At 30.7% G+C, this 13,267-nt stretch overlaps 1 protein-coding gene across 2 annotated transcripts in view; it reads right to left on the bottom strand.

Moving 5' to 3' along the window:
* Positions 1–13,267, bottom strand: part of LOC126772302 (lysine-specific demethylase 3B-like) — a 137,852-nt gene that overhangs the window by 55,640 nt on the left and 68,945 nt on the right. Inside the window, exon 8 of one of the 2 annotated variants that reach the window (XM_050492594.1) lies at positions 1,326–1,352. The exons of the other annotated variant lie outside the window; for it this stretch is intronic. Within the exon in view, the coding sequence (XP_050348551.1) occupies positions 1,326–1,352 (27 nt within the window). The remainder of the gene's footprint in view (positions 1–1,325; positions 1,353–13,267) is intronic. 2 annotated transcript variants of the gene reach the window in all.

Here is a 13,267-nt window from a genome sequence, read left to right as displayed (position 1 = left end):
TACATTCAAGTATTCTTTAATAATAAATGTTACATTATAAATAACAAATTTTGGAAAAATGAAATTCAAAGCATGACAGAGTGCAAATATTACCACAAACAGGAAATGTAATACAACAGTACAAAGTGGAACTCGAAGGCAAACCAACGGAGCTTCAAAGCAAAGTTCTCTAGGGAAAGTGCGGAACCGTGTTGAAATACATATTGCACAAGACTGCAATGCAGTTATAAGCTTATCAGTGATTAATGTTCTTTGAGGTGAAGGTCACTTTAATAAAATATTATTCGTACTATTGAAAAATACCATACATTGTATACTTTGTTTTAAACATGCCAAGTTTTAAATTTCGTTTCGCGTGTAAGTGCGTACCTAATATATTAAGGCATTAATAACGAAGATTAATAGTTTTATATATCATATTTATAATATGAGTTTAATTAAGTTAATATATTATTCACCGTAAATGCTATTATTAATGTAAATAAATATCAAAATAGTTATGCATTATGGTTATCATTTTATAAAAGTATTATAACTATAGTTCGATATAAAATTATTCATGAATATAAAATATTCTGGTACGAATGTTTTTAAATTACACTTGAGAGATGAGACAAATCCAAATGAATAGTTATCTAACAATTGCCAACAGAGTAAATAACACGAACGTAGCGACAACTTTACTGCTAAATGATACGTTCGAAATTTTACCTCCCCGAAAATTGCTATAGACAAGACTAAAAAATACTTAACAACTTAAACCTATAACAGCAATTTGTCAGTGCAAGGATTGGCAAATACTTCATAAAATTACAATGTAAGTAAGTAACGGTTAGATGTACGTGAATCGTGACGTGAATCTATCGTAAAATATTAGAAACTCATATGCGATTTTTACTACGATTATATTTTAAAAGATACGAGCATTGCAATAGCGTAACACCTTAAATTAATTTTGAATATTTAACCTTCGAAAAATAGAATGTAACGTTTTTTTCTTTAAAAAAATATCTACGCAGCTCGTGCGCCATTGATCAAAAAAGTTTTTTTTTTTATATATTGGGACATTATTCACACACGGCCATCTGATCCCAAACTAAGCAGAGCTATGGAAACCAGACAACTGATATACTACATATTCTACTTTTCTTTTGTAAATACAGTATGTATTTACAAAAGAAAAGTATATAAATAATTACACCCAGACTCAGGACAAACTGGGTGGGAATCGAACCCACGACCTTCGGCGTGAAAGGCAGGTATCTATCAACCACGCCAACCGGCTCGTCAAAAATAATCAAAGTAATCAAATATTTAAATTTTACCTTTACAAATTGTTTCGTTGATTGTACCTGAAACAGCAATAAATACCAATAAGTATATATTATATAAAGCGAATTCAAATCTCGAAAAATTATATATAAACATCTAATAAAAAAAAATCTTATTACTTAAAACGAAATAAAAAAGGGGTTAGGAATTCCACACATTAATAACATTTTATAATTGTAGTCTTCTGATGTGTCTTAACAACGATCAGATATATTATGGATTTTATTTCTTTCAATTATATAGATACAAATTGAATCGTAAAGATTCAATTCTGCTTCTGTTTCGATATTGATACCAATATTTGAAATATTCCTCTAATTTATACGGGTAATAAATGATACTCGTCAACATTCATACAAAAGTAGTATAAATAAGTTTATTAACTCAAGCATTCTTGTTAAAATAATTAACACAGATACTGCATAATAGCAGTTGCAAAATATTAATAAACTTTGAAACTTAGTGTATAGATAATAAAATAAATTGATACTCGTAGCGGTTATCGCATAGGTTATTATACGAGGTTACAGGTTATCGTGTTCGACATTAAGTTTTAATGAACGTAAGCCAAATATACGTTTATTAAGATATTCTATAAGTAAGCATACTTGTTTATCGGAAGCTGTTTACATTAAGAGAAATGCATATTATACTTTGCGATATTTATCAAAATATTCAAGCACGGATTTAAAAATAAAAATATCGAAATAGTTTATCTAAAGGTTATATTATAAGTCTTACACATAATAAAACTGTGTGTAAAATTGTTTATCATTCATCCGCTATTTCCTTAATGTTCGCGCACACAGTTTAACAATTCAAAACATTTGTTTTTATACTTGCGTCATTTTAAGACAAGTCAGGTTTTTTTTCTTAAACACATTGCTGATGTAACAATAATAAAATCGCAACATAATAATGTAAATCATCTTAATAAATTGCATTGTCGAACACATATTTTCCATGTCATCCTGCCCATATTTTTACTCAATTCTATTGAAAAATAGTAAAATATACCTATATATATATATAAATAGCCGAGATGGCCTAGCGGTTAGAACGCATGAATCTTAACCGATGATCGTGGGTTCAAACCCGGGCAAGCACCACTGTATTTTCATGTGCTTAATTTGGGTTTATAATTCATCTCGTGCTTTACGGTGAAGGAAAACATCGTGAGGAAACCTGCATGTGTCTAATTTCATTGAAATTATGCCACATGTGTATTCTACCAACCCGCATTGGAGCAGCGTGGTGGAATAAGCTCCAAACCTTCTCCTCAAAAGGGATAGGAGGCCTTAGCCCAGCAGTGGGACATTAACGGGCTGTTACTGTTACTGATAAATATATAATTTATCGAATTTATCTATAAGTGCACTACTATCTGCTTTATCTTTTATCGTGTACATACGTGATAAGTCTTTTTCGAGATATCGTGCTAGTAATACACATTTAGTCTATTATTTTTACGTATAATTATAATATAAAGTAATACATACAGAAATATGAAAACCATAAAATAGATATAACATTTAAAAAGTGAATTTAATGCAAGTTAGTAATATAATCACTAAACGTCTCATGTCTGTTATATGTCTATCAGCAAACTAATGTGTTAACAGTAACACAACACGCGCCACGTCGCTCTGATAATGATGCTAACTATTGAGGTCACTGCGATAAATAAATCCATCCTTATTACACGTGAGATATTATGGAAATGTCAACGTACCCTCTTACAATTGATCTCGCAGTATCCTAAGATATTAGATTCCTTCCAATAAAGTATTTTTTTATTGAAAATAGTTTGCATTCAGAATTCATCTGTATTAAATGTTTAAATTATTATAAAAGAAATACACGAAGCTTCTTTGCGGCAAATTAAAAATTTACTCGCGATTTTATAAGAACATGTTATGGCGCATGAGAATAATTTATGCAGATTTAACATAATTGTCCGACTTTAAAAATACTGTTATAAGAAATATATTTTTAGCTGGAAATTTAACGTGTTATTATCTTTATAACCTTCGTTACCATTATAACTCTTATAAAATAATATTTACTAATTAAAATGTCGATGAGCTTTGAAACAGAAAAGCACTATCTACAGTTATGACGAAGCCAAAAAGTAGAATACATGATTGTCAGATGTGAATTAAAACGTAGTCTAAATTGAATTTACATTTTGACTTCAGCAATGTTACGAAAATTCGATCACATGAGTTGGACATGTAATTAATTACTGAACCTCGGCTGGAGGGGTGGAGTAAGCCGAAGGGAGTGGCTGACTGCCTATCATTAACTGTCGTGCGATTGAAGCGCTATTAAATATTCAAATTAGCGAAAGTTTCATTCAACCATCCATTGTCAACGTTCTTCACTTATAAAATCGATAAAATAAGTTGCGCGTAATTAATTTTAGTGTTTTACTTACATAATATTAGTTACGCGGTAAAATTTATAGTAATTTAATTAATAATAACGATAGCATCGGCACAATTTTGAAAAGGTTAAGCTTGCATTTTAAAACAAGATCATAAGATGAATATAACCTGTACAAATAATAATAAATTAGCATTTTTAACAGATTAAAAAAAATCCTTTCAAAAGAGGTCACATAGCGACTCAAAACGTAACAGAGTTATCTTTCAACGGCTCTTTAGTAAAAGTCGGTCATTCGACACCGCTGACGTTATAAAAGCAAGGTATATTAACATTCCTGAAGGGATGTCGCAGAAGTAAATTTTAAGCAAAACTTTAATAAGACGTATATATAATTATATTCATGAAAATTGAGCAATATGCTAATTATCTTCCGGGCGACCTCTAAATTATAAATTTTGTTTCTGTATTTTAAGTTTGTTACATAACTTACATTATTTGATATTTTATTGTCATTCATTATTCAGTAGCAGCTTTGAAATACATTTCCTTACACAAATGTATTACATTTTCATAATTGTACTTACTATGTACGCGTCGCACATTTATATATATTTATACATATTTTTACAATATAATAATTTAAATCATTATCATAAAGGCTAGTGATAACCCGTATTAATATTTCGGTTTATGAAGAATTAACATATTTATTACTTGTTACAAAACACGATAAAACCTTGTGAACGATAACCGGCTTCGTTAAGAGTGATGAATTCTAATACAAAATACGTTATTATAAAAGGAAAATGTAGAACCCGATCTATACAAAAATACCACACCATAATTAGCAAATATTATTGTTACTCTTAACAAAGGATTAGTAGTCTTCTATAACTATATGATGATGTCATATGAGCTGTTTATCTTTGTGAAAGTCGTTTACACTTCTAGCACATTTATAACTCTACCTACAGAGAGTAGGTATTGTCACTTCTGCTTATATTTCACAAATTCATTTGACTACTGTAATTATGTATGTAATAAATAAGTGCAGGATCAATGAGAAACTTCGTGTAAACGAGTTTTTATAAACCAGATAATAAAACTCGTTAATTATAACTTGAAATACGTCAACATTATATTATGATAATTTATGAAATGTGTATGTACTTCTTTTTTATTATAGCACAAACACGTTATGGAAATAATAGAAAGTTATATAAATTTGTAAATTGATAACAATGTTATATGTAAAAATATACGATAATATTTAATTAGATGTTAGCTAAAATTAAATATATATATATTTAATTTATAAAGTATTTTTTTCAATTATTCTATATGTAAAATAATATCAAATAACAGTGGATTTTCCTATTATAAGAATCGCCGGAAGAAAGAGCATTAAAAGTTTAACTTGTTTTTAGGAGTTCAAAGGAGTTTGCAGAAGGAGTTCTGGATAATATCTAACTAAAATACGCAAACCAAGATTTATATTCTCTTTCCTTTTAACTTACCTTAAGTAGAAAAAAGTTACTGTCACGAAGAAGCCGGTAAAGCCTTACTTATATGTTGCTTTTTTTAATTATTGGAAGAGTATTTAACTTATTCTGTAATAAAACGCCTCGGGCACAAAATACGTTCAATTTAAATATTTTTTGTAAATCCTTCAATCAAGGTCAATATGACATTTAACAAAAATACAACTACATTATTATATTAAGGTCATGAAAAAAACTTTTATACGTATTTAAAAAGTATAGAAATGTTGTAATTATTTTGATAAATATTATACAAGTGTTTGAACCATTAAATAAAGTGCAAGACGCTGTACTGCAATTGGTCACGAACTTACAATCATGCATTACGTCAAAATCCCACGCCCCATTGCTCCAAGCCGCATTACTGTTCTCTATAAATTAAAAGGAACTTATATAACAGTCTTCGTCATGCTATTTCTACGATTTCATCATACAGTATAAGATTGGGATAACCTTATCAAACAGGATCTCGAATCTGCTTCCATTGCCCTACGAAACGAATTGTTTACATTTTTTTTACAAAACAAAAAAATATATATACGCATACAGGTCATGTTTGGAAGGCAAAAAAAAAAGGTCATGAATGGATTACAAAAGAACTAAGGGCATTTTTTGCAACAAAAAATTTATGTTCTACGCTCGAAATGCTTTGTGAGTCGTAATTACAAGAAAGAATAACTTTGGGGATCTCTTTTGTTGGGAAGAGGGGAGTTTTTCTAAGCGGGTAACGACCGCAGCAGGTGGCACATAAGTATGCTGATAAATAAATTCAGACAAAAAGTGCAACAAAAACTGGTTAAGACGAGGCGAGGCCCGCCAATGTCAACTAAAGGTCGAACGAACGTCTACCTATAACAGCCGACATTTACGCACGTCCACTTTTATAGTCATAAAGAATAATATTATTGACTAATTAAATAATGAACGTTAAAATACATGTTTATTCATTGGTTTTGTTAAAAATAATACAGACCTTTTAATTATATTTATCCACAACCGTCTAAAGCATACAGTTAGCATAATTTGTACTGTTGATTGTTTATAATCTTAAACATAATGAAATTAATTCCCACTGCGAAACAATAATAATAAGCATAACTGGAAAGATATTGTACATCGCTATCATGTTCATAAATCCAATTTCACGCTACGTATGCAGGGAACACGTATTCTACTTGCAGCAGAGTTTAAAGGCCCCATCTTTGTATTCATCCGGCCGAGTCCATTAATATAATGAAGCTACAGTGCCAGCACATCACGTTTCTAGCCGTGAGCCACGTCCGCATGTGCCACAAAAGGAATGTTCACTATTATTATTACGGCTAAAAAAAGAGCTGACACTATATATTTTTTTCTTAATATCCAGGTAGCGCAACAAACCATCGAGCGGGGAAACCGGTCTAGCGTAAAAAATGCTCTTTGTAAAGGCAAAGACATAAATCATGCGGACTCACGATCACGACCGGTTCATCGCGGTATCGAGTTCGCACGGCTAATGAGACTTCAATCAAGGTCGAGTTGCACGTCGGTAAATAACAAACCGCTTTATAAACATTTCTTACTCATCTACAATTTGCTATTTGCATTCCTCTTCTTTTTATCTCCTTATTAAACTATTATTGCCTTTTCTTTAGTAACGAAATACATATACGAACTTAATCTAATAATTCCTTAAAACAACACTGGTGCACAAAGCACCGGACGGAATTTGCATATTTGGCACGCTATCATTTATATAGTCTGACATTTATGAATCCAGGAAAAATGCCGTAGTATTTATGTAGAAATTAGTTTTGAATATTATGAAAAAACTATTTAAAGAATTAGCTAATCCGTTTAGTCTAAGAACTACAAAGAAGGTCATTAACACTTTTCATGTCTGGATCGTTAAGAGGGTAATAATAAAAGCGATGAGAGCAGCTATTGTGCGAAGCTGAAAAACAAACATTTCTCATTAAGCGAGTAGCGCGAACCGAGCATTGTTCACCGAGAGGACATAACGGACCGTGTCGGATTTACGTCAAAGCGTCTCGACTGACAACCTCTGGAATGTCAAGCGATAGGTACCTATACTCTATAGTCAAACAGCCAACAATGCACAAAGTCACATCCTTGTTTACATAAACGGTATCCCTCTCAATTATCTTAAAATAGTAGATAATACAAATATTATTTAGTTTGAAATAACAGGTAATACAAATAAAAGGTATACATAGGTATTTCGTGTTGATTCAATAACTTTTTTAAAAAATATTAAAAAAGCGAAATATCATGACCAAAATTTCAATAATTGGCATTATCATGATTAGTTCAATTTATCTTCTAACGAATGAAACGGAACGTAAACGAATGGAATGGTTCTATAAGTTCAACGACCGACGGACCTCGGACCAATTCGCGACATGAGATTGAATAATAAGTTGATTGCGAGCACGACCCAAGGCCGGCAGCCATTACCGAGCGCCGCCATTTTGCACAACGTGCACCCACCATTTTTGATATTAACATTTACTCTATGACTATGACCTATTTTATTATTAGCTTATCTAATACAGTTTATTTTGTTGCTTTCTACCTCGAACTATAGTAATTAATAATGTAATTTAAATAAAATAAGTTATATCAAATGGACACGTACATTTGAAATGAAAAATACCTACATGACTAAATTCTAGTTTGAATTTGCATGTTTATTGCGTTAGTCGAGGCCAGAATGCGATATTTACATTTATTAGAAATGTTAGAACAGGAATGAATAATTATATTATTGCAGTCAACGTTCTTTAGACGAAAATATGTCGCCCATCGTGTTAATGTTGTTTATAAATTAACTTTTATTTATTAAACTATCCATTGAATTTATGAATAATTAATTTTTAGTATAAGTTTAATGTTTATATTCAATGTTTTAAAATAAGATAAACTTTATAAGCACTTTGTTTTTATCCAAATGCCAGGTGATTCTTTAGGACTACCATCCGACATACGAATAGTCCAAAGATATTATAACTATAACAAAATCCTCAAAAATTGTAGCATTGATTTTTTTATATACTGGCAAAGCTAAAAAGAGTATAAATATAAATTTATAATATCATTCTTACATATTTATAATTCTGGTTTGAAATATAAAACAACCAATTCAAACATTTAAACATGACTCGTATGAGGAGAGCGCTTAAATTATTATTAAAGACGTATTACGTAAGATCGTTGTCATTACGGAAATAAAAGCATGTTTCATAATTGTGATGTGATTGCAATTGTAGCAATTAAAATAAACGTTGAACGGATGTATCTTTGCTTCGTAGCGTTTTTAAGATATAAATCATTCATTGCGCTTAATTAAATAGATATAATTAATTTCAATTTCGAGATTGTTATTATTATTTTTCATCTATATTAATATTGCTTTATATAATTTTAGAAAATAGCATCAAATGTGTTCAGAATCTAAATAACCAAAATCTTATTTAGAAAAAGGATCATCGGCAACGACCACATTCGTTGCCTGGAATATTTACGTCCTTTAATTCAGGGTCAGACCCTCGACAGCTGAGTTATGAATCATTTGATGAATGAGAAATAATGAAAGAGACGGAACTCATGTATAAGCTCCGGTCTCCGTAGCAGGTGGCCTATAGTCTCAACTCCCTGTGATTAATGGACCAACGTAAATGTAAATTGGTTCTTCTATTTATTTTTGGTATATAACGAATACGGATAAAATAGTTCATAAATTCTTTTACTAGCCGTTACATGGATCTTGGTAGATATAACCGACGGCTATAAATATATATATCTGTGGATGATATATGGCCTAGAATCAATTATATATTTCGTAAATAAATTATATTTGTTTCGTTCTAATAATAGCTGAAGTTTTATCTAAAAATTTAAGATTATTGTTAATTAGTAATCGCACAAACATTCTCTACTTGTTATTAAATAAACTATCGATAATACATATTTAATATATAATTTATTATCTGATTATATTCAGACATTTATCTGGATTTAACCTTGAATTAGATCGAATATTTGGCATTGTTATAAAATATAACAATGATATGGCACTAAATATACCAAGACATTAATAATAATCATCGGGAACATGACGGCGACATGTTCTTTTAATTAAACGTTGATTAAATGTTTCATATAAATTTCATTAAGTTTATTTTTAGACAAGGACAAACAGATTAAAGTATTGCGTGTTAATAAACATTCAAGACTTCTTATTTATTACTTAGTGTCTCGCAAAATTGCTATTTGAATTATTGAAGACTAAATGGCGAGGCTATTGTCCTTATAACGATACCAATTCGTTATTTCGGTACGATTCAGTATTTTATTACATATACTAAGTGTTTCTTGAGTCTTCTTCGCGTTGAATTACAATAAACTAGATTGAACTGGTTTTAAATGGTAAGATGGAAAATAATATTTAGAATAGTTATCGTGGTCATGATTTTGATTTGAATTTTCTATAGGTTATATTTATTATAATATGAGTAGAGATACAGATGACTGGAAGAGAGAAATGTTTAAAGCCCTCCGGAAACAAGTAGATATGAGCTACAAATAGATATCATATTCTAAGATTTTTAATAAAATGTATTCTTATACAAGGACTGGGACTGGCGGTACTGGGAAGGGTGAGTGAGCCAGTGTAATTACAGGCACAAGGGACATAAAATCTTAGTTCCCAAGGTTGGTGGCGCATTGGATATGTCAGCGATGGTTGACATTTTTTACAATGCCAATGTCTAAGAGCGTTGGTGACCACTTACCATCAGGTGGCCCATATGCTCGTCCGCCTTCCTTTTCTATATATAAAAAAAAAGCGACATTTCTTACAATGCCAATGTCTATGGGCGTTTGTGACCATTTACCGACAGGCCCATATGCTTGTCCGCCTACTTATACTATAAAAAAAAAACAAATATCAATAATTTCTTAAAAAGTACTACGCTTGTTATTATAGTTCAACATAAATAAAATACATGTTTTTAATGTGACATGTTCATGAATATTTATTTTTAAATATTATAAAATACGTGATACCTGTTTAAATTTATGTCTGGTGAAATTAAAAAATTAAAAAAATATTTTGTAATATTTTTAAATGCAATTCCGGTAGTAGATAAGTTTTTAAAACTTTTTATTCACTTTATTATTCGAAAAACAATGTTTACTGAAATAAAATGTAAGGTTAACCACTACTATATATGATATCGAGGTTTATTAATTTATTTTTAAAATAAATTTAATATTTTAATGATAAAGTTTTTAAAAAGCAACTGTCATTTTAAACTTTTGTTTCTAAACATAAGAATATTGGGCTCTCCTCTTATATTTATTTTAATAATTGTGTTGCTAAGTATTGTTTAATCATGTCAACATTACAACAGTATATTCGTAGGTGCTGACATCATGTCATTCAAAGCTACAATCAATTAAATGCGTCCGCGCAGCAAGTTTGCGTAACCGGCGCCATCTTGCCCACTGATATCATGTATTCTTGATTGATCACAAATAATTATTTACATTCGATAAAAGGCAATAAAACGATAGTGTCTACTTAAAATATTTATTAACGATGCTGATATAACGGATACTGTGTGAAATGAATAAATATCTAAATAAGGCCATGCTATCCATAAATTAATTATCTTAATAACGGTTATAGAAAACTTATATCTTATTTTACTTTTTACTAACTAATAAAAAACCAACTTCATTCGTTATAATAAATTAAACTAGTAGAATAAAACAACGATCTGAACTCTCAGTATCATAAAAAGAGAACAAGTTCCAAGGAAAGGGTTGTGATAAATTCTTCTAAGAAACTTAAAAGATTCGACGGTAAAATTCCCTTTAAGGGGATCATGAATCTTGCCGTTTAGGGCGATTAGAAAGAGATGAATGTATGTGAGATTATCCAGATACGCCTGCATGCCTCACCCTACGAGAAAGGAGCGAGTTCTTGGACCGGTTTCCGTTGGACATGTGCTACAAAGGACAAATAAAAGTCATAACGGAGCTAGAGTAACCAACGCCATAATTGTTTGAATTATTCATTCGAGTTGCCCTGCGAAAATTCTTTGCATCTGTAATTCGTGATTTGAATAAACCGGCGAGCGTTAAACGAACGTAATGATCCCAAATCACGAATTCAGTGTCAAAACAATCCCTGATTTGATTTCTTATGCCAGCTGCCGATGTAACTCATGATTTTTCATGAGTCTCATTAACGAATAAGAATATTTTATATTTCGAAATAACTAAATTAATTTAGATACATCTGTTTCAACATTATAATGTAATTCAATAATGATGACGTTATATTAATATACCAATATATATTCAGATGGAACTTTTATTTAGTTTTATTGTAGAGTTTTTTGTTCTACATGACTATTGGAAGACGAATTTCTATTTAAATAGACGCGTAAATCATGCTGTCTTTGTCTGTTCAATAAATTTAAGAAAGGGCATGATAAGGCATATACACCAGGGGATATTACGGACGGTTGAGGTAATAGAGATCGAGTCAGTGATGTGTGTCTGAGATAAAATATACCTACTGCCTCACGTAACGGTAAACCGGGGTGAAAGTACACAACGGGCTAACGTATGCAGAATTGAGTATGTAAACAGTTTATAAGTAAAATACATACAGCTTAATATAACGCCAATAAATTGAACATTTTAGCATAAATATTTCATCGGAAATGTTTTTTATTAGACTACCAAGTAAGGAAGTTTCTACGTAATCTCAAGGTTAAATGAGGAGGTTTATTCATTAATTTATCAAGGTAATTTGTTTTTATGATAATATGGAAAAAATTATTGATGTCGTATAACAAGTTATTTAATGAATGGTCCAACAGATAAGTCTACTGTCATAGTTCATTCCAATGGCATGGGAGATATTAAGATCAACATACCTTTAATATACATATTCCATGCAATTTTTACAACGCGATACTAAGTTATGTACTATAAATAATCCTTAAGTTATTTAAGTAGGTTTCACACAGCAACATAAATTTACTTTAATTACTCTTCTAAACTTTCGATAACAATTTCGCCTGTCTTCGCCGCTATTTTAAGCGCATTTTTTGCTGAACTGACAATGCAATACACAGCACGGAAATTAATTGCAACTCTGCCAAGGATGTTCGAAAATGAGTGATGAACGAATGAAATGTAATTATTAAGAATTTATATCACGTTACTGTTATTTTTTATTAATTATTTTATTATTATAATGATACTTTATTATCGGAAAATAAAGTAGCGCTTTAAAGAGAACTCAAAGACACTAATTATGTACTATATGTAATGAATATGAAAATAACAAAATATTACATCATTAACTGTATAATTTATTCATCGAGGTTACTCTAATATGATAATTATTCAATACTTTTAACTAGTTAACTCAACTAAAGTCAATTCAAGGTCAAAGTTGTTTATTTATTTACCTCAGTACAGTACAGTAACAGCCTGTTAATGTCCCACTGCTGGGCTAAGGCCTCCTCTCCCTTTTGAGGAGAAGGTTTGGAGCTTATTCCACCACGCTGCTCCAATGCGGGTTGGTAGAATACACATGTGGCACGATTTCAATGAAATTAGACACATGCAGGTTTCCTCACGATGTTTTCCTTCACCGTCAAGCACGAGATGAATTATAAACACAAATTAAGCACATGAAAATTCAGTGGTGCTTGCCCGGCTTTGAACCCACGATCATCGGTTAAGATTCACGCGTTCGAACCACTGGGCCATCTCGGCTTTTATTTATTTACCTCCTCGATTGGAAATTGGTCTATACTAATTACTGGTATTAATAATACAGATAGTCTATTTTATATATATATATTTTGTGACCGGAAAACTTACTTCTTTTGATCGTATACAGGCATAAGTTATGGCTGAATTCGTTTAGTTTGATATATCATATCGAAACACATAGTCTGCGGAAACAGTAACTACAA

This window comes from Nymphalis io, chromosome 12 (assembly GCF_905147045.1).
Source record: "Nymphalis io chromosome 12, ilAglIoxx1.1, whole genome shotgun sequence".
Classification (NCBI taxonomy): domain Eukaryota; kingdom Metazoa; phylum Arthropoda; class Insecta; order Lepidoptera; family Nymphalidae; genus Nymphalis; species Nymphalis io.
Note: the sequence above shows the minus strand (reverse complement) of the source record. Positions and strands in the feature narration are given on the sequence as shown.